The sequence below is a fragment of the Zonotrichia leucophrys genome, chromosome 8 (genome assembly GCF_028769735.1).
Source record: "Zonotrichia leucophrys gambelii isolate GWCS_2022_RI chromosome 8, RI_Zleu_2.0, whole genome shotgun sequence".
Taxonomy (NCBI): domain Eukaryota; kingdom Metazoa; phylum Chordata; class Aves; order Passeriformes; family Passerellidae; genus Zonotrichia; species Zonotrichia leucophrys.
The window spans coordinates 27,473,651-27,496,727 of NC_088178.1; the positions used below are offsets into that span (position 1 = coordinate 27,473,651).

The following is a 23,077-nucleotide window of genomic DNA, read 5'->3' on the forward strand; positions in this document are numbered from 1 at the left end:
TGGCCAGCTTGCCAGCAGAAAAGCAATGTTTAAGAAAAGAAAAGTGTAATGTAAAAATGTTACTTGTTGGCTGCTGCGTTTTGCTGAGTGCAGCACAAGGCGGTGCCAGGATGCAGCCTGGGAGAGGAGGAGGAGGAGAGGGCAGATTGCCTCTGTAGCCTCCCCTGAAGTGACTCAAGCAGGATGGGATGTGTTTGAGGCTCAGCTGCAGGTCTGCCTGGCATCTCCTGGGTGTATTTTCTGCTGCAGGCTGAGTGGTGCTGACTCTGTGCTCCTCAGAGCCAAGCTCAGTTCCTCGAAGGGGAGGAAAAAATTTGCCTTTAGATGGTTTTGACGTGGACAGAACAGCAGTAGCAGTGAAGACAACAAAGCTGGCAGCCTTCCAGTCTCCTGCCAAGTTACCCCTTTCTCCAACTCATCCCCTGACAAAACACATCATCCAGGATGTTCATGATAACCTGTGAACAAATAAACACATCTGCAGCTTGCCAATACAGCAGGGCACTTTTATTCTGCATGTCAGTGAGCTACCTAAGAGAATAAATGTCAGGTAAAACAACACTTTCTAGGTAAAATAGCACTTAAAAATCATGATGATAGACATTCATTTAGAAGAAGTCATCTTGGGTCCTTATTTCTGAAATAAATACTTTAATCTGATGGATAAAATTATTTTCTTTGTTGGCTAAGTAGACTTTCTTAATTTGTGGCAGTGGTGTGAGATACTCAGCAATTATTTGAGTGCAGACAAGGTCTGTTGGGTGCAGGGTGGCTTGTTCTTCTTTAACAGAGAATTTTAATTTTACTTTAATAGGAGTAATTGGAGCAGATGTGAAAGGACACAACCTTCCATGTGAGAACCAGCCCATTACGTCCCGAGTCGCTATGATCTGTGGAACATCTTCGTGCCACATGGGGGTAGGTTGTATGTGTCATCCTCATTGGTGCAGAATTTACTAACTTATGTTTTTGAAGGGAAAATTGACCTTTGTCCTTCTCACCCCGTTCTTTTTTCCTTGAATTTTTTTCTGGTAACTCTACCTTTGGATATTAATTATAAATTACCGTGCATTTGCTATTAAGCAAGAACTTTAATAGTAGTAGAAATCAATACTGAAAAATGACATGGAAAGTAAAAACCACGATGCCAGAGTGGCTTAAAGAGCAGCCTGAAATCTGAGCCAAAGCCTGAGCCTGAGTTATCTGTGACAGGCCTATCACTAATGTGTTACAGAAGAGTGTCTTTGGAGAAGGAGTGCCCATCTTCAGTCACAGCCCTGCTCCCCCACCTCCTCCCTTAATCAATATAAATCCTTCTCCCTCTGAAAATTGCCATGGTCTATAGAATTATGAGACATATCATCACTAAAAAGAAAGAAAACCCCCAATAAGCAGTTTTCACTTCGCTAATTTTTCTCAGTGAATTAATACAAAAGCTTTCTCTGAGATTGCAATTAAAATTTAGTGTCTGCTTTTGAAATTTATACTGTTTTAAAATGTATGAGTCTGAGAGCATTCCATTTAGATAAGTACCCTTTTCTGCCACATTTTTTATTTAAAACTCATTTTGGTCTTAAATTTAGAATGATTAGAACTTGGATTTTTCCAAAAAGGAGCAAATGGCACTGCGAGTGCTAGAGGTGTTAGAGAGGAATGACATGCTTCATGGAGAAATCTCCAGGAGAGAATAAGAAGGAGGCTGATAATAAAACATCAGGCTTAACAATAAGTTAAGTTGTCTCTGTAGTAACAGCATGAATCCATGGTGATCTTGAGCATGAATAAATGGTGATCATATCACGTGGATTGTCTTCAGCAAAGCATTTTAGCACGTGATTGAATTTAAAGACATGAATAATCCTACTATTGTGAAGCAGAGCATTGAGCCTAAATCCCATAGACCAATTGGAATATATTTTGGTTCCTTCCTAAACAAAAGTTTCAAGCTTCAAGCTCCATTATTCTTGGCTTGCTCTGTCTTTGAAAAATTGCACTGGTACCTGTCTGTCTGTCATAGGGCAGGTGGGGCACACTGAGAGAGGGAGTCACCCTTCAAGCCCTGCCACTGTTTCCATTATTTCTTGGTTTTTGATGGAGGTTTCTGCCCCTTCAGTAGAAGCTGTTTGGGTGAACTCTTGCTAACCTGTTTCATTTAGCTGAGTTAGTTTGAATTGTTAAAATGAGTTAATGGAGACATGGTGCTGGAGTGCAGTGAGCTGAGGAGCTCACAGGCAGCTTCCCCCAAAGGTCTAAGGGCAGTGTTGGGTAGCTGGCCCTGGGCCAGCTGGCTCTGGCTCATTCCTTTAGCACAACCAGCCCTGCAGGAGGACATGTGTGTGGTTTTTTATTAATGGTTGATATTTGTACATTGGTAAGTTCTAACATACACCCAGTGCACAACAGTAGATTGTTTGATTTCCCAAACTCGAGCATGGCACATCAATATTAACATGTTTTGTCTGCACTGTCCACAACCATGAGAGTTGTGGCTTCATTAAATATGCTAATGTAGCAAAAGGGCTGTGATAAAATCCATGTTGATGCTCTGTCATCAAAGCAACCCGAAATTGGAACACAGACTGCACGAGGCAGAACCTTTTAAGGCCTTTAATCACTTCAGTTCAAACTCAGGAATAGATGCTTGTGCAGCTTTTGCTAGATTTAAGTAGATTTTTACTTAAATCTACCTACTCAGCATTTTATAATCATTTCCTTAACTGCCTGCCTTCGCCCATATGCACAGGGAGGGGTATAACAAACTCTAGCCAGCAGACAATAAGTAAATTCTAAACTTCTCTGGATCTAATCTGTGAAAGGATTTTAGTTTTCTCTTCTTTTATCTATTACCTGACCAGGCTGCATGAAGTAAGCATGGAGCACACAGAGCAGTGGTATTTGTGTTTTAATGAGACCTATATGCAGCTGCATTTGGCCAAAATTAGCTGTTCCTTTTTTTAATTAGGGCTATAAAATGAAAGTATATTATACTTGTGTTTTGATAGAAATATATATTTTTCTCTCTCCGTGTGCACCAAGGGACCCTCAGGGCTACAGAGATTAATCATCGAGTTTAATTTAATGCAGTGGGAGAGAGACCTGTGTGGTCAGGCGGGCATTAAAAAGTGCCTTTGATGTGCCTCAGGTGCACTGAGCCCCAGTGAGCCAGCAACAATAATACCTTTGTGAGATGATCAGAGACGAGAGAGGGAGAAAATGGCCTGTGTGGAAACTCAAGGCCGTCCTTTGTTGTGGTTCTGGCAAACGAAGGAGCCAACTGTCAGGAGAAATTCAGCAAACAGAAAGCAGGGGGAAAGTACGGCTGGGTTTCTTTCAAGGGGCCATAACAGGAAACTGTTCAAAATCATCTGCAATGCCTTTCTTTTCCAGCCCTTCCTCCTCCTCTGCTCAGGGCAGGGGGACTGCTCTTGGTATCTGTGTGCTGGTACAGTAGTTCCATTCTCTAGACCAAGAACTCCATGAGTCACGGGACTTGAACACAGCATTCACTTTAAACTTTCAGAGAAACTGCTCCTCGACCCAGTTTTCATTACCTCCAGGACTCTAGAGATCTTAAACAAAAGACTTTGCTAATCATGCCTTTGATATTTTAGAAAGTACAAATGTGGAACCTAATTTTACTCATGACTATAATAGCTTAATTTGTGGTGGAACTACCATTTTTGAGTGAGGATATGCTTTTGGAATTAACCACTGGCAGTTTGGGGTAAACAGAGGCACACAAAGAATTTCATGTTGCTGTTGAATAGCTCATGAAAGCAGCAAAATGCTTGTTGTAATTAGGTTATTGACCCCAGCCCAGGTCTGAGCTGTTGGTTGCTGAAAGTCACTGCCACCTCAGGGCTCATCCATTATCCATGAGGAAAAAGAAAAGAAAAGATGGTTTTCTGAATATTTTTGGACAGTTATGCATTTTACATGATTCTCTGCTGCCTCCTTTGCCCTAGCAAAAGACATGGGTAGAATTTGCATTTGGAATGGCAAATAAGCTGCTCTTTCACTTGTGAAGGATTGTTTTGGAGCTGGGATCCATCCCTGCAGGTTTGGTCTCTGTGCCCAAGGATATTCCCTGACTTTCCTGGGTGGGCTGCCACTGCCATGGTGCTTTGCAGGCAGGGGCTCTGAGCTCCAGCACCCACACTTGGCTTTGGAACTTTTAGGAGCCTTTTCCTCTGTAGCCATGGTGACTACACCAAATGTGTCAGTAGTTTTTCCCAGCAGAATCACAGCAGGTTTGAGGCATTGGAACAGGAGCTTGCCTCTTATTCCTAACTTGTAGTTTGCGTGGGTCTAACAGACATGCCCTAACTTCTGGGAATAAGGTAGTTGGTTTCCCTAAAAGCCTGTCTTCCTGCCAGTGTCTTAGGGTTTTATGGGGTACTTTAAAGGTTTTAAAAATCCTTTTTTTTTTTTTTTTCTGAAACCTTTATGTGACTGGGAGGTTTTCAGGCACAGATTTCCCATGTCCCAGTCCTGGACACAAGCATGCTTTTGCAGGGCAAAGTTGTACCATCATGAAAATATTTGTTGTTTTTGCTCCAACGCCTTTTGTGATTCCCAGCTGAAGAAAGTAGGCAGAGGAGCTTTCAATGGGAGCATGGTCTGGCCTAATTTTAGCTTATTAAGGGGGGGAGTGTTAATTTGCTGGTATTTTGAGTCCCAAATGTACAAGGTTTTGTGTTCTGTTATCTCCGGGGTCTCCGATATTTTTTTTCTGTCTTCATTTCATGATATGGTCTGTGTTCTTCTTCAGTCATTCTTTCTTTATCAGTTCTCTGTACTCAACACTTCTTTTTGAGGATTGTCAAGGAATCTCTTCAAGTTTAGATGCAACCTCTTCTTTGGCATCTGTTTTTGTTACTTATGTGGCTCTTGGCATTGGGACTCACCTGGCTTGGTGCACAATTCTTTTTTTCCCTGGGTGATAACGTTCATGTGGTTTGAACTGTATACTTTAGTCATTTTTTTCAATTGGAGAGGCACAAGTAATTTTTCTTCTACCTTTTCAGATTTAATGCATGATCTAAAACACAGAGCAACTATGTGAACATAAAATGAGCAGATCATTTTGCTGTCCCAATGTTTACTATGGATTATTTCAGGAAGAACATCCCATATTCTCTCTCTCACTAAGCCTGACTAGCCTTTGAGTGCTTTCTGCTAAAGGAACTCCAGCCCAATTTGCTTATTCTAAATTTGTTCATTTGATTCTCGTGATGACTGGCAAACAATAGAGCTTCTTTGCTCCACAATATCCGCCCGAGCTGCCAGCTTTGTTCACACAAATAGAGTGTTAAGCACGTTTCCACCCCCAGAGCATGCACAGTACGTGTCCTTTGCAGTACATCCTGGAGAGGAGACAGCAGAGACATGCTGGCTCAAAGTGTTCTCAGAGCCTGATCTCTAATCTCAGTGGGAGCCAGACCAGCAAGTGGATTCAGTGTATTTTGGCTCTGATACCGGAGTCTCCTCTTCGGAACATGCCACGTTGTTAAAGCAGCAGCCTTCGGGGTAATCGCTGCGCAGGGGCTCCGAGCAGCGCGGGGCTGGCAGGGCCGGCGCTGCCTGGGCAGCTCGGTGCCATCCTCGGGGCCGTGCCCGCGGAGCTGGGGGCAGCGCTGGAGCCCCGCTCCCTCCCTCCCTCCCTCCGGCATCCCCGCTCGGAACGTGCGCTCCCCGGGGCACCGGGCACAGCCCAGGGCAGCGCAGCCCTGCCAGCTGGCTGCCACCCAGCCGGCAGCAGGGACAGCGAGCTGTCCTCCTCCTGACCAGGGGAAAGGCGCTGCCTTCGGGAGGCTCGGGCGGGAGAATGCGGGAGGGAAAATATAAAACCAAAAGCAGGGACAGCCTGGGCAAGTTTGAGAGATGATCTGTGTGGGCTTTATGGAATTGATCAGCACCTGCCGTCTTGCTTTTTAAATATTTGTCTCCCCTCTAAAGCCTGTAGAGTCTTTGGGTTGGGAGAAAGAGCTGAGTGTCACAGGAGCCTCTCCCTCGCTCTGTCCTCATTCGGCACAGTTCTTCTATATTGCATTTGGCAGCAGTCACAGTGCTGACTTCCCAGCTAATGAAGATGTTTTACATTTAGGGAAGGCTGCATGAAATGAAAACCACGTTTACTTCACAACTGTTGTTGCAGGTTGCCCGTCCTTGGTGTACACAGATTTAGGCTCATGTAGAAAAGGTCACAGAGCCTCTTTAGGTGCCTTTTCAGCCAATGGTCTTAAAAGGGTTATAAATCCATAAAATTGCCACCTTCTTTTACTTGTCCCTCAAAGAACTCCTCCACACCCTTTTTAATGAAACTCTCTTGTTCCATGTTCCAGCATCCTCAGTTTCAAAAAGAAACAAACACAACTGTAATATCCCCTTTGCTGGCATTAATTTGCTGTTGTATGCTTTGCTTGCTTTGTTTTCTTTTTAAAAAGCAAGAAGTAAAATATTTCTGCTAGCAGGGCATATAAAAGATTGTTGCTTTTCTGACCTCCCTATTATATTAATAAAAGCTAGGAAGACTTCAGTAGTGGTGGGAGATCATGTGCAGGCAGCCTCCAAAACCCAAAGCACTTACTTGCAGAACTAGTAAACCACAAAGCTTAAGATCTTGAAATGTAAATAGGAAGTTGGAGAGTTTACTTTAGAGCCAGCAGTGGTGAGTCTGTACAATGTTTATTTCTGCTTGCCTCCCAGCCTTTCCTAAAGCTTGGCAGAGATGAAAGGGAGGCTTTCTCAGCGAGTTATTAAAAGTTTTTGTTATGAGCAAGATTCCTTTGTTCCTGGCCTGGCATAATTCAAAGCTCAGGTATGCCTTGGTGATGGGGAGAATGGGACGTTCCTATTTAGCCTATGCCAGTCCAGAGACATCAAAGTTTTGCACCCCAGTGCCTTGCTGGTAATCAACCTGTGCAGGGGAACGTATCTGAAAGCAATTTAATCTCTATTGTACATAAAGTAGATAATGCTCAGTAATATTCCCACAAAACTGTACATTCGACTCTCCTTGCCTTTGTGAACAGATCAGTTGAGTTCAAAGACTCAAATAATAGATGTGGACAGAGAGAAGCTTTGAAAAATGCTCTGCTTGAAGAACCATGAAGGCTGATATTCAAGAAGCAACTCACTGGCATCAGTGGTATCTTTGAAAATTCCAGCTCATGCAGTGCTTTCCATGCTGTGCTTCACTGCAAGCTGCCCTGTCTGACAGAGGATCAGGGTGTTGGATTTGGGGTACTGAGCCTTCAGAGTACTTGCCCATAGTAGCTGTGGCTGCTCCATCCCTGGAAGTGCCCAAGGCCAGGCTGGACAGGGCTTGGAGCAGCCTGGGATAGTGCAAGGTGTCCCTGCTATGGCAGGAGGTGGAACTGGGTGGGCTTTAAAATCCTTTCCAACCCAAACCTTTCTATGATTCTGTGATTCTGCAGTGTCTGTGTGTTGGGCTTTCCAGGTCTGGCTGCTGATAGGGCTCCTCTCTCTTCTTCACTCCTTTCCCCATGTTTTGCCTTAGGAAGAGTGAGCAAGAAAGACTGAGCTTCTTCCATTCTTATGTTGGCCCTACAAAGATTTAGCTGGTCTGGCTGTTGGAAATATTGGGTTGCCTAGTTTGGGTGCCTCTGCTTAAAGCAGTGTGGGATTGGTTACCTGTTATTAGATCAAGCCCTCAATCCACCTTGGACCTTCATTTCTTAACTGTAACATCTATATATTTCTTAATCGTAACATCTCATCTATATTTTAATAGGATGTGGGGGATTTTGCTGCTTCTGTTTTAGGAAGGAGTTTGTATTCTGTACTGTGATTCTGGGAGAGTTAAATGTTTGTCTTCCTTCACTGATGTTCACATGAGAGCATCACTCCATTGTGGGGAACAGGACAAAGCAACTTACTTTGTTGTTTAAGTAGCAATATTCTAATTTGTGTCCACCAGCAGCCTTTCATTGTAACAGAAGATTTTTGGTTTTTCTTTTCTGTATTCTTCAAAGTGATGCAATCAGATCTGACAGGTGCAACACTCCCATCAAGGCTCCAGGGTAACCAAATCTGATCACTCCTCTCTAGGCCCAGAAGGATGGATTGGCCTGAAGCCCAAAGTCTTGAGCAACCCCAAGTGTCTTCCTGGAGTGCTCTGCTCCAAGGAGAGCTGCATAGGGGAGTTTTCTCAGATCACAAGCATACAAATGTATAATGAATGACCTTTCCAGATCCCTTGTCTCTCTTGTTTTTGTGAGTAGGCATGAACTTACTGATCAGCCTGCTTGGTCTGTGTGTCTAGATCTCGGGGAGAACAATTTTCTGCTCTTTTTCTTCCATTAACTATAAAAGAATAACTAAAATATTAATTAAATAAGAGATGATAAGGGATAATCTTGGTCATCTCCTAGATTTTTTCTCCGACTGTGGAACAATGAAATGGAATTTTTGAGGGAATACAATAATTGTATGAAAATTTAGGAGTTTTCTGTTAGTTTTAAAATTTTGAAATTAGTCTTATTTGCAGTGAGGGTTGTGAAAGTTTGGGGTCAAATCCCATATTTTGTTTAGTGAGTTGGTTTGCTCTGTGATTCTGTCAGATTATTTATTGCCTTTCCTTGGTTCCCTCACTTGTACAATGAGCACAAAGTGAAGCTGTGCAGACAAAGATCTCTCCAGTGCAAGGTGTGGTATGGGAGTGCTGAGTATCAAGGGCTCCATGGCCAAGGGGCTATAGATGCAGTGCTGTTTATTCTTCTTAACAGCAACAGTTCCCCCAGTCAGGAAAATTCCAGCAGTCTTTGGGCATTAGGTCTCTTATTCTGGCTTTTCCCCTCCATTTCCAATTCTGTTCATCATCTCATGAATCACTAGTTCTTCATCTAAGTTCCTTGTTGCTGTTCCAGCTGTGAATGGGGCAATATCTTGGATGGGGCAAGCTCTTTTAGGGAGAAAGTAAATCTCTTGTCATGTAATCCCTCTGGGAGCAAAGTGGGGAGAAGCATTAGCTGCTGCTTTTCTCCCAGTGTCAGCTGGGAATCCCAGTTTATGCTGAGTTCATTGTTTATAGCTGTGGGTGAAGGCCTGAAGTTCTCTCTCACTGTTTACTCTGTCCTTGGGAGTTTGTCTCAGTAAGTAAGGGCTGAATAAACACCGGGTAAGATCCTCAGGATTTACCCATTTAGTTATTCAAATGTTTAAAAATACGTTTGAAATAGTGTGTGAATGCATATCCCATATAATGTGAATCTGCTTCCAGCTCCATGGGTGCTGCAGAGGATTTATTGAATTGCAGCCATGATACTGTTGTTGGTAGTGACCTTCACTGATGTAGAAGGAACACTTAAATAATGGGGGAAAAAGGAAAAATCACTAAAATGAACTATATTATGCAAAAAATAAATAAGAAAGTCCTTAAGGTGTGTGGGAAGGGCATCCAGCCACAGTGACATGGACTGGGTCTGCCTGGGAATCCTCAGAGCTTGGCTGGGGGTCCTGGAGGGCTTTTCTCAAGTGCCATGTAGGAGTAGAGTTTGTTTTGCTACTTGTAGCATAGCTGTTCCATGTGTACAATTCCCAGCCTTTCAGCTTGGGATGAGGTCCCAGTAGTCTCCTAAAATAAGATTCTGCTGCAAATAATACCTGAGACATGTTTGTTTAGGAACCAGAACTGAAGATTGAAGGGCTATGAGCTAAAAGAATAATTCTGAGATTTAAAAACTCCAGTGTTCTTGTAAGAGACTTGCACTGGTCTGTAACATGCCATTATAGTAAATTTATTTTCTAATGCACATAAGAATTCTTTTCTAATTTATTTTCTAATGGAGACTTTCTTCATGAAAACCGGGGGTTGTTTGCAGTATCAGTCACTTCTGAAGACTTGGTTTTTTGTGGTGGTTGAAGATAAGAACACAAATTTGCTTGAACTTCATCTTGCTGGAGACTGAGAGGAAATTTTTGTGTAAATTATTGTATATTTTCTGTATTTCTATGATCTTCCCTAAGACGCCTGTTACTGCCCACTGTTAACAACAGGTTAGAAGGTACTGTATGGCTTTTGGGTTTTGATTTTATTGTTTTAAACACAAGAAGAGTTAGTTCATACTGTGATGAGCTTTAAGGGATTTAACTTTCCATAGCAGCAAACTGTAGTGTTATCAAGTGGAAAGTTAAAATGGCTGTGCTGGAAGATTTATAATCTTCACACAAACTGGCATTTTGTGACAGTGAATATCTATCACTGGAGGAGAAGTAAAAATAAATGGGTGGAATAAATGGTTGTAGCTCATTTGAGGCCCTGGATCCCCAGTGAACTATTGTTTTGAGAGGCACAGAAGTAACTGCAGTGAGTCATGGAGCAGCACTGCTGCAGAAGGGTCCAGAACAGCATTTCAGCAAGGACACAAGCAGAAGCCATGGGGTAACCAGACAACCTTTCTGCCCATTTATCACAGCACTTGCAGCTCCCATTTCAAGGAAGGCGACACAGTAAATATGAGCAAAAAAAAAAAAAAAAAAGGTTAATGTGTATATCTGTATCCAGACATTTCACTAAATAAAACAATAAAATAAATCAATGCAGAACTGTTAGTGCTTAAGTGCTTAGCAAAAAGCATCTGAATCTATCACAAATGGGGGCTTTTTTTTTTCTGTTTTGGATTTTGAAAACAATTTAGCAGATTAAAGGTCTTTTTTTACCAATTTCTGAAGGAAACCTTGACCTTTGGGAATACAAAGAAAAGGATCATAGGCTACTGTGTGTCCATCGTGTACTTTCCCAAGCTGAAACATAAATAAGCTTAGTGTTAATGGATACTGATAAAAAGCAGAAGTAAGTGGATGTGAACATTTAAGCTTGGAACAGTCAAAATTCATCTAATTTAAAGGCTTTGCTGCAAAGCTGAGCATTCAGTCAGGGTCCCTGACAAGACTTTTGAAGTTCTTGCATCTCTGATTTAGCCAGAAGGAAATGGTGGATGTTGACTGAGTCTGGAATGATTACCCCTGCATTCAATCCCATTTAACTTCTTCCAGAGCTGAAACTTTCAAGTCATCCCAGGCTTAATTCCAGGTTTGCTTCCTGGAATAAACAGGAATTTAACCTCACACACAAGGAGCACAAATTTCACTGGGGTGCAGACTTTCTGTGCAGGACACCAGCATTGTTTTTTCCTGTGCCCAGGGACAGTTCCAGAGGCAGGTGCTGTGCTTAGACTTGTCTGTTCTCCTGGAGAGCCCTCTCATCAGTGACTCTGAGTGACCTGATAACCTGACACTGCTCCCTAGACCCTCCTTTTGTTGATGCAGAGCTTGCTTGATTCCCCTGCTCCAGCCCCTCTCTGGGAGTTGTTCCCTATTCTTGAATCCAGTCTCTCAACCATCTGACAGTGCCTGGTGAAACCCTTCATTCTGCACAACAAACAGCACCATTACTCTAAAAGAAAACATGCACACTGAGGCCTCTGAGCCCTTTTAGGTTATGACATTTTTATACCATCATTTGTTGGATCCCAGACTGCTCCAGGACTTGCCTCTTTCTGACAGGAATCTCAGGATCCAAATTCCCAGGATGGCAGAGCTCCCTAAGCCCAAGCTGCTCCTCCCTTCCATCACCTGTGGGGCTCCTGACCCTGATTCACAGAGAGGGCTCAGAGATTTTTTGATTCTTCCTGGGTGAAAGCTGAGAGTCTGCTGCTCACAATGCCCGGGGAAAGTCATGGTCAGGAGATTGCTGGCAGAAGATCTTGTAGAAGGTTGAGAACTTTGTGTCTATTCCGCAGCATTAATTTTTATATTTCCATTCTCTAATTGTTTCTCTCAAAACCATTGCATGTGGTCTGGTGGGGTGCTTAATTATTGCTCCTGATACAGCTGTAATTAAGCCATGCTCCTCTTCTAACTTGTGCTTCAGTGGCCAACTTCCAAATTCTCATATCCCGTTACAGCTCCCATCTTCTGCAAACAGCAGGTAAAATTCAGCAAAGAACTGAAAGAAATGGCCCTCTCAGCTTCTCTTTCATTAACATCTCTCCATTTTTACTTAGATAATAGTAAGGCTAACAAAATGAATAGCATTTTTTACTTCCAGTATAATTTTTTTCTTTTTTTCTGTTTTTTTTTTTTTTTTTTAATTCTGCTTTTGAATTTAAAGGTTTGAGTGCAAAAAGTGAAAGTCAAAAGTTTACAGTAGGAGGGGTAGGTACCAGTCTTGCTCTCTATTTTCCCCTAGGGAAAATGGCAGGATTTTATAATGTGAAAAGTATTGTTCTACTTAAAACAAATATCAGTTGTCCAGCTTGGCTGGTTAATGTTTAAAGCTAATATCATTGCCAGCTTCTTTCATAAGACTGGTATTTAAAAAAAAAAGCGAAAATAAGATTTAAAAAATCCTTTTGTGCGATCGTGAAATAAGAGTAGGGGCAGATGAAGGAATGAACTGAGTAATCTATAGTGTGTATTTGTACCATGTCAGCAACTCCCAGCAGCACTCCTGGCCCTGGTTTCCTGTGCAATGTGCCAGGTCCCTGGGTTCTGTCACACCATACACCACAGAGGGATGATGAGTAGAGGTGGTTTTGCTGGGCAACTGACCTCCAAGTTTTGCCCATAATAATTTATTCATGTGGCTGTACCCTAAGACATTCCAATACCAAACATACCTTGGGCTGAAAATTGATGCAGCCTATTGGAAAAAATACCCACAGCCAGCTCAGATGAAAAGCTGGACCTGGCTGCTGCCTGAAAATGGGGCCTCGGGAGGTGCAGGGGGTCACAGCAGAGAGTTAGTGCAGCCCCAGAGCATCCCCTGTCAGAAGCTTTTCTCAGAAATGCAGCTTCAAACTGGTTTCAATGGCAGAAATCCAGAAAAGCTGCTCATACAAGTGCAGTCTCTGACCTCTTTATTCCCTGGCTGATCTGTTGCATTTTTAAATACAGTGGAGTAAAACAGGGGTGGTTTTTTGGTAAATATGATTTTTGTGTTGTTGCCAGTTTTAAACAACATTTTAATGGATGCGTTCTCTTTTAAGAGCCAGTATCTTCCTTGTCTTTTCCTTCTCTAGATGAATTTCTCTTTATACCAGTAAATATAAACTACTTCTGCTGGTCTAGATTAATTCCTCTTTGTACCAATAAGCAGAAGCTCAGTAAAAACTGAGTAACTAAAATGATCATGAGTCAATCTATTCTTTTATTAAAAATCATGTTTTATTTTTTTTTCAAATACCATTCCTTGTTTAGCCTTTAAAAAAATCTAACTGTGCAAATGTTTAATAAACTCTGTGAAGTTTTACTCAAATTGATTCTTGTTAGATATAGAGCTGGGTTGTGCAGTATATAGTCCCAGTGTATAACTCACCTGAAATATTTTCAGAGATGAAGCAATCAAGTTGCCCTTGGAGTGTGGTTTCTTTATTGCACATTAATCACATACCTGGTTTGGCCTCTAGTTTGTAGACCAGTTAATGTTTTATGGAGAATTTAGAAAATTAGAAATAGTTCTGCATGTGTGTCATTCACATTTTGCTGCCCTTCTCACACAGGTTACTTCTTGGAGTAAGAGGTAGCAGTAGTCCCCAAGAATTCATTTGTGTCTCCTAGTTTTAGGTTGCACTGAGAGTTTTGTCTGGGAGTTAATTAATACAGGGATTGAATTTCCCAGGTCTCTGTGGCATAGCTTGGGCAAGAACTGATGAGGTGCATGTTCAGTGAGGCATTCATGGAAGTGTTCTGTATCCCCTAAGCCAGAATTCTTCAGCTGCCTGTAAACAGGTTACCAAAACCATCTGTGGGTGGGTGAGCTCAGGCAGAGCCCCAAAGTCCTCGTCCTCTCTCTGTTGTTGTTGTCACTTGTGTGACTTCCATCCTTCCAGTGGGATAAAGTGAGCTCTGTGTAGGAATTTCTGTGGTCTGGTCTTAATATCATGGCAGAGTAAATCTGTCACTGAGGATGGCTCAGGGGATGCCAGCCTGTCACGTGGGGCAGAGCTGGTGACTTGCCCACCACGAGCTATGCAGCTGCATAGCAAACCCATGATGGCCAGGGGACCTGAGCTTAAAATATAAGCAAATAAATTGCTGGCAGTGTATGACCTGTAGGAATCGGAATATTAATAAATTTTAATTTCCTTTGTGTCCTGAAGTACATTTCTTCTGTCCCAAAACTTTATTTTCTTAAATATATCTTGCATCAGGCTGAAACTAGAATATTGTATTGTGTTTAGTGTGTAATTACTACTACTAATAGACATATTTTAAGAAGTTGACTTGGTGCACTATACATTTAACTTAGAAAATAGCCTCCAGAGCTTTGGGAAAGTTTCATTTTAAACCTATTTAAAGCTTGAGAAATAATGCCAGGATGGCAATTTTAGAGTAGGATCAGTTCACTGAAAACACAATTTCATGCCCCAGCTCTGCCCAGTTTATATATGTGTATATATATATCTATATGCCACCAGCAAGTGCTGTTATTAAATCACACATTCAGTAGCTATTACTGTGACCTAAGTTTGAACCAGAAACCTAGAAATGAAACATTCTTAGGTTTCCCTTTGAGTTCTTTCCTTTTTTTTTATGAATCTCTTTCATTCTTTGTCAGAGAGTTGGGGTCGAGTAGCTCTATAAGACCCATCTGTCAGCAGAAGCAAAATGATACAGTTTTCTTAATGCAGGATTTTATGCATCCATGTAAAGCCTCTGAATTGAATGGCTGTCAGTATTCTCAATCCACAGCCAGTCAGAAACTTTGAAAGTTAAAAGTCAGCAAAAAAGTTAATGAAAGTATTTGACTTGTCAGTGATCAAAGTCCAGAACTGTAAAGAGCATTTATTAGTTGGTGACTGATATGGTGCTTTTCCTTTTTTCTTTCTCTGCTCTCTCCATTAATATCTTAGATCTTTTCTTCATACCTGTCTTAGCCTAACAAAAGCAGCTGTTATTCTGAATTTCTGGCTATAGAACCTGATAAGTGAGGTGATTTTCAAACAAATTTTCTGACCTAGCTACTCCTTAGCAAATAATTACCTTAAAAAGTTTCGACTCTAATGTGAGTGTACTCTAAAAGTCGAATAAAGGATTAGCCTTGCTTCCATGGAAGTGAGTGTAAGTCAAGAATAGTTCCACAGAAATAATTTCCTCTCTCTGTGGCATGTTAGAGGTAAATAGAGATGCTGAAAGTGATAGCAGAATGCTGCCACGTATCAGAAGCTCAATATTAAAAAGCAGAAATTAAAATGGCAGAAGACAGATATAGCAATATACCTTGTTAATATAAAGATTTGCTTTTCAGGTAATAGTCAAATTCTCTGTCAGTTTTATTGAAGGAGTTTGTGTAAGCCTACACCAACAGATGGTGTCAACTAGGGGAGAAAATTGCTGAAATTCATACTTCACAAAACTGCACTCTCCAGCGTGGTGTGTTTTATTTTATCTTGTCTCTGATTGCCCTAACATTTACATAAAGCTGAGGAGGAAACACAAGCATGTGCCTGATCACCATGGCTGATCCAGGAAAACAGAGCTAAGTGAAACAAATCTCACAGTGCCACTTGCTCCTTTGATGGCATGGCTGGGTGCCCAGGTGAGGCTTGGCTGTGAAGGTCTCTGTTCTGTCCTGTCCTTGAAGGCAGGGACAGTTCTGAGAGCTGAACTTGGGTTAAAGGTTCCTCTGATTCACTCACATCAGCTGTGAATTAGCCTCTCCTGCTTTTTTTTCCAGGTAGACTTTTATAACTGAAATGGATTTTTTTTGCTTGCCTTTGTTTTAAAGGGAGAGGCAAGTGGGAAGGACTAATCTAAATTAAATACATTACAGATCTCATAATAATGCCATTTAAGCAGGTCCTTTGTTAATTTACCTTAGTTCTGTATAGCCTTTTATATTTTAAAAACATTTTTCATTTCTTTGGGCTGCCAGATGTGCTGCTGATACCTTCTGATCTTAGGTAGTTTGACACTGATTTTCCCAGCGCACGCCAGGGTTCAAGTCTGGCCTGTAACTCATCCAAATGATCTATTCATAACAAAAAGTGCCTTCTGGCAGTTGCACCACAGCTGAATATTGTTAAACTGAATTCATCCTTTCATTTGTTTCTGATTGCTCTATAATGTTTACATATCTTACATATTAGTATGATCTTTTATAAAGCACACGCTGAGGTTAAACCCGCCCAGAGAGAACTTTTATTTCCCTTCTTCTCCCTTTCAGAAGGTGTGGAACTCTTTTTTTGCTTCTTTTTTTTTTTTTTTTCTGTCAAATGAGCAGGAATCTTGGAACTGCTTAATGCTCATTTCATCCAAAACGATGGGGCTGAGCAAGTAGGAATGTGTGCGGTGGGGAGGCAGAGAAAGGTGACATTTCCTTGCACAGAAGGATTGTCCCCATCCCCAGACAGAGTAAGTGTGAGGTGGAATTGCCTGTCTGGGTGTAATCCGTGTCTGAGCTGGCATCGTCACCCATGAGGGCAACAGTCCCTGTGTGAACACGTTCAGCTGAAATATTTATAGATGCAGCTTATGACTCAAAGTCTGAACAGGTTCAGATCCCTCTCGTCTTCTGTCTTCAAATTCCTGCTGCATTAATTGTGCAGAGATCACTCTCACCTCTAGCAGAGGATATCCTGTGTTTCAGTTTCACTCTATATAAAAGATAATAAGTGTTACTATGTCTCACAGTGGGAGTGTGTCACAGGAGGAATTTCAGTTCAATGGAAGGCAGAAAATCTTAGGCTCCCTTTGAATTTGTATTTTAACTTCCAGAGAAGGATGACATCTCTTATTTGCTTTAAAAATAAAAATCAATTGCCCATAAATCTGAAACACATGTTGTTTTTCTACTAAAAAGATTAAGGATTTTCTTAAGCTCATTAAAGGAAAAAAAAAATAATGACATTGATCCTCCTATATCACCATAAGAATGTCTGAAGGCAATTGAGAGCTGTAAAAGAGACATGGTGTTATTGTAACCAATATAGCCCTGAATCTGGAAAATTGTGCTTTTCTTTTCTTCTGGGTTCTGCAGCAAACTTTGCACTGTTTCTCCAACCTTATGCCTCTGTCTAGTCATGTGTTTTAGTGGGATTGAGTGGGATGTATACTCAAACAGAATTAGGACCTTTTATTATGAAAATACAAATGCCAGCTGCTGCGTGGCTTGAAAGATTTAATCATCGTCCAAATATTTCAAGGAGGGGAAATGGAAACCATTTGCTGTTTCTGATGCATATAGCTACAGGAGGATGCTCACCCTATTGCTTCTCAAAGATTGTGTGTCTGTTTTGGGGAGTTTGTTATTCCCAAATTTTCCTCCTTTCTGTGTGCATCAAAGCCTAGAGTCTACAAAATGTGAGTTAAACTCCTTAAGTGAAAGGGGGAAATGGGAAATCTGATTATGCCCTATCATCAGTAAAACCCAGCATGACAAGCCAGTGTTCTTTATTCCAGTTAAAAGTTCCCACAGCAACAAAACTGATAACCAAGTGCCCTGCTGGCTTTATTCATCAGTGTGGCAATTCCCAACGCCCTCGTTTGCTCTGTTCATGTGTTGAAAGTTTGCTGGAATGTGTACAAATGGTACTTTGGTGGTAAGAGGATAGGAAGGTCTTAGTGTAATGTGAGAAGAGCCAGCATGGAAATATCCTGTCCTAAATTCCTGTGAGTGTCCAAAACACAAAGCCAGAAGTACTGGCTGCAGGGAGAATTTGGTCTTTTAATGAATCTAAACATTTTCACAGGAGAATTCGGTAAATGGTAGACTAATGACAGGAAAAAGGTGTGGGGTTTGTATTTTATTTTATAAACTCTATTGTCCTTCTGGATGTTGAGACTTTCCCCTGATTTCATAAAGCATCTTGATGCCTTTAATGTGCTTTGGCTACTTGTTTTTTTCAGGTGACACAGCAGTTGGATCTTGAGCTCGATCCCTTTGCCATAACCAGATTTTTCCTTCAGGAGACTGCAGAACCCTGCAAAGTTCTCTGTATCACAAATATTTTGAGATAAGCCTTCAAAACCCCAGGCCCCTTCTGCCCTAAATGTACCTTGTGACCTCCTGGGACGCTGTGCTGTGTCCATGGCTGTAGGGTGGGAATGAGTTGGGATGTTTGGGTTCTCCCCATGCTTCCATCACCAGCTCAGAGCAGATACTGACTGGGAACTTTGACCACATGCTGTATTCTCAGTAAGGTCAGTGAAGTGAAATTGGTCTAAAAATCAGCTTGTTTTAGGATTTGCTTTTTGTTGTGCTTTGTTTTGTTATTGAAATTGTAAAAGAAGGCTTGCCCCATCGAGGTGATGAAAACTCAAAGCTGTATTAATTTGTAGTTTTAAGAGAAAACAAAACAAAACCAAATGTCTTTGCAATGTTTTTGACGTAGCTTCGTCCACTTGGAGTCATAAATGCCTTTGTAAATTCAGTGCAGCAATTCTTGCTCTTTAATGTGTTTAGTCAGCCAAAATCTTGCACAGACACACAGATACGTGTACACATACATCTGTAGAGAAAGTAAGTCAGGGCATCAGAGCTGATAAGGGAGAACCAAGCAGGATTCCCAGATTTGTTAGATGCCTTCCTGAGAGAAATCAGCATTTCTTGACACTGTGGTGATGTATTTTGAAAAACAAATTTTTGTTGTTTTGTTTTCCTGCTTAACTTCCTGACAAGAATCAGCTGTACTGTAAGTTTATGGCTTGAACAGACTATTGTTTGTGCAGAAACCTCCCTGCTGCTGTATTTACTAAACATGTGTGATGCACAAATGCCAGTAAACTGCATCTTGGAGCATATTCCCTACTGGCTAGTAAAAACTGCCTTTAAAGTTCAGCCTGTTTAAATATAGAGAGAATGTGCATCAAGTTTAACAGGAACAGGCCTGAATTTTTAATTATTCTCAAAGCTGTTTTGATGTGAAGTCCAGGCTTTATTGAATTCAACAGCAAACCTTGAGCATCCTTCAATGGGTCTAGAATTTTGCTATTGAAGAGGAAAATCTAAATGCAAAATACCCCATTGTCCCATTGATTAAGACCTCTCTTTTTGCTCTGCAGCATTGGAAACACAGACTGATTTCGTTAGGGAACTAATTCTCTTGTATCCTTCTCTGGTAGTAGTTCCCACCTTCTAGAAAACAACAGTTGCAGATTTAGCCATCATCAGTGGGAAGTGCAGCATAAATCATGGGATGGTGTAGGACTGCACTGCTGTTCTCTTTTCCCAGTGAACTCACAGCTGTGTCTCACTTGAGTGTGGAAGAGAAAACATGGATCCTGCTTCCAAGAGAAGCCTGGCAGGTCATGGATGGCCTGTGTCCTCCAGCCCCTGCTGCAAGAATTCTGTGTTCAACTAGTGGGGAATTCACAATTAGTCTTTGGAGCAAGTCCTGGGACCCAAGTCCCACCATCCCATTTCTGGCGTGTGCTGGCCTTGCTTGCTAGACTGGACAGTGATCTGCTGAACCAGGAGGGAAGTCTAGAAAGTCTGTCTGGTGTATTGAAAGTGAAACCACTTTGCAAGAGGAAGAAAAATGCCCTCCGCCCTTATAAACTGGTAATTTGCATCTTCTGAAGCAGAGAGAGGAAATGAACCACTGTCTCCCACATCCTGAGTGGTCTAACCACAAAAGCAGGGAGTGCAGGGGCCAGGCTGTCAGGGTGCTGGGGATGTTGGTGTGTGGGTGGAGGAGCACTGCTCTGGTACCTGCCTGATCTGCCCTCACAGCTAGGAGTGCTTTGTGTAAAGTGAGGGGCAGAATCTGGTGTTTAGCCAGGCATGTTTGCTGCTGAAGCCAAGCAGATCCCAGTGTGCAGCCTGCACCTGAGGCACCCAGCTCTCCTGGCACTATTGTGAGGGCCCAGGTGGAGCTTGGGCTTCCACTGCCAGCATGGAGCTGATGGCAGCTCTCAAGGGACACCACTGTCCTCTGCCAGCAGGATTCCCTCCTCATTTTGGGCTCTCCAAATGTACAGGATGGGTGCTCTGGAAACTCCTGTGGCTGATTACAGTGCCTGTGTTTGCTCATCCAGTCAAGCAGAGTATTGTATCCCACTAGTCACTCGAAATAAGGCCTTTTTCTGGAGAAATGAGGCAGTTTCCCTCTCTCTGTAAAATGCATCTCCTGTTCCTGAAATTTCTTACTTTCTGTTTGGCTAGGCCCTGCTGTTCTCTCAGTCGGTATGAGTGAGTTGTGGGCTGTCTTGTCATCTAAAAATTATGTAAATGGGGGAAAACATTTTTCCATGCTTTTTTGGAGTAAATTTCTACCTGTACACCTCCACTTCTGTTGGTTATTCCAGTGGAGAAGCAGGAATTGTCTCAGTATTAGACTCTGATAGTTGTCAAGCTTTAATTTTTAAGTTCCTACTTTGACAAGCACTTGGATTCACTAGAGCTTTCTGTTGTTTTTCCAGGTGAGTGAAACCCCCATTTTTGTGCCTGGTGTTTGGGGACCATATTTCTCTGCCATGGTACCTGGACTGTGGTTGAATGAGGGAGGCCAGAGTGCTACAGGAAAACTGGTGAGTGTTTGGAGACTGGCAATTCAGACCTGAACCACCTCCATAAGATCATGGGATGTACCAGGCTGCTGAAAGCAATTAACAATTAGATGAGTGTTGTGTCTGTTATGTAATTCTAATTTGCATAGAGATAGGGGATTATGTACAGGGCATGTCTTCCTTTTATGGTGATGGTAATGATTATTGTAATTATCTTACAGGCAAATTGGCTTCATTCTTTGCTTTAGCAGGAGGCTGACACAGACTTTGAGGGGAAGAAAATTATACATATTTTATTATATAGATCAGTTGTGTTCTTTGATGGACATAAATGAAAAATATAGGGGCAGAACAGTAACATGGTCACATATTATTCCATCACCTCAGTTGTTTCCCTGAATACAGAGAATCTGAAAGTACTAGGTTAATTTAATTTACCAATAAAAATTAAAGCTAAGCAGGGTTCACTAAAAAATGAATCTTTGTATGTACAGGAAGGCAGTCAGAAGTAAAACATATCAAATTTAAAGAAAGGCTGCACATCATGTACACATCAGTATTTAGGCTTGAGTCCAAAAGTGTCAGCAAGTCCTTGGTGACTGCTTAACCCTGGGGTTTCTGGATCTCCTTGTGCTGATGCCTTGTGAAGGCTGCCCTAGAACAGAGACTAGACAGAATTAAAGACTAAAGCAGGGATTTATTAAAAGGCCTCAATGTATCCACCTTGGGCAGCACAAGAGCCCAGCCAGGGCTACACCCAAGATGAACCAAAATGGTCACAAAATGGATGGCCAGTCATTTTTATAAGTTCTGCTCCATTTGCATATTGGAGTTAATTGTCCAATTACAGTTTTAGTCTATGAAGTTCCATCCTTCTTATTTTTTCTGTCTTCAGTCCACGTTGTTTATGCTCTTGGGCCTGAGATTTGGATCATTTGTCCTTGGTCCCCAGCTAGAGCAGGAATTGTTTTGTCTCTATTCTGTGAAGAGAGCTCACCATTCCCTAATATGAAGTCTAGAGTTACACACTAAAGCAGCACAGAATGTGAAAAATATAAAAGCCAAAACCTGAGGCATCAGTGTCACCTTGCCCAGCCTTAGGACGCCCTGGCTGCCCTCAGGGCTGAGCTGCAGGGGCCTCTGGAGAGGCTGCAGGAGAGAGCCCCAGGCCTGTGGGTGTCCCTGCAGAGCCCCAAGTGCAGGTGGGTTTGTTCTGTCACAAACTGCAGCTGTGATCGCTCCTGACTCAGCACCACCCATCTCTTTACAAGCCTGGAGATGGGAGTACATGGCCAGGAAATGCACTGGGGCATTGCTGCATTTAAACATTCCATATGGAACAGTCACTGAATGAGAAGCAGAAATCCTCCTGGATCAGGAAGGCCAGACACACCCCAGGCTGAGCTGTCACTGGGATTCCTCCTGTGCTCTCTCCTGACGTTCCTCTGTGTCACAGCTGCAGTGGCACAGTCATTCCTCCTCCTCCAGCCTGGCTTCCCACCCCACCTCCAGCCCATCCTTTGCCTTGTGGCTAAAATTAATAATAATTTTTAATAATTGCTTTTGCAGAAAGTGGGATACATATGCTTTAAATTTTTCAGGTAGAGATTGGGCTAGGACCAAAAAGTGTCCCATTTTACAAATAACTGCTACAGTCAGACATAAAATTAAATAATGTCTATATAAAATAAGAAATGAATGCTCATAACACTACCATTTTTCAAGGAAAATAGCAAATCTTGTGTGCTGCTTTGCAAGAACACTTTTGAGAAGGAAGTTTCTGTGTGCTTAATTCTGAACAGGTAAATACACTTATCTAAGTTCCAGACAGGATACAGGCAGCCAGTAGTTGTTCTTGGCTGGCTCACAGTGGTTCCACACTTTAAATGTACAATGAGAGTTAAGGCATTTGAAAAAGATGATTTTTAAAATCCGTTCCTTTCTTGTACCAGAGAACAAGGTGTTCCTGAATCATTAAAAAATTACTGGGAAAAATGAACAGTCTTGTTAGGACCCACAGCAAAAGTCAGCTAGAAGTACTGTTAGGGAAAATGTCTCATTAAAACACTCGTGGAATATCCCCTGTGGTTTCCTTGAGTTGGTGTGAACAGAAGACACACAGGGAGCCATGGGAGGAGACACTGCACTGTGCAGGGTACACTACATTTATTATCTCTGTCATTTCAAAGCTCCTGCTTTCTCACACCTAAAGGTTTCTGAAAACAAACCAAAAAAAGAGACATGTGTAGGGATTCTTTCCATTGCTTGATCAACACCCCAAGGTGAATTATTTCCATAAAATTTGAACAGTCTGATCAAACTTCTTAAAAGTAAAGTTGATCCCTTTAAAAGAGCTCTAATTTTTGGGCATACAGCTGCAAAAGAAATCAGTTGGATTTTGAGAACTGTTTTAGATAGAGTCCAAATGAAGAATTAAGAAGTCCCTTATTCTGCAAAGTCTTGTTTATTTGTATATTCAATGGGGTTTTACACTGCATTTTCAAAATTTATAAGAAGAAATATATTGCAAAACAAAGGATGGCATGACATCACTGCAAAATGCGAAACAAAAATAACAGAAAAGGGTTTCTAGATGCATCCC

General features: G+C 41.8%; 1 protein-coding gene across 7 annotated transcripts in view; it reads left to right on the forward strand.

Annotated features, from left to right (window-relative positions):
* Positions 1–23,077, forward strand: part of FGGY (FGGY carbohydrate kinase domain containing) — a 127,791-nt gene that overhangs the window by 64,268 nt on the left and 40,446 nt on the right. For all 7 annotated transcript variants that reach the window (XM_064719494.1, XM_064719496.1, XM_064719499.1 and 4 more), the window contains 2 exons: positions 815–918; positions 20,389–20,496. In XM_064719494.1, coding sequence (XP_064575564.1) covers positions 815–918; positions 20,389–20,496 — 212 coding nt within the window. The remainder of the gene's footprint in view (positions 1–814; positions 919–20,388; positions 20,497–23,077) is intronic.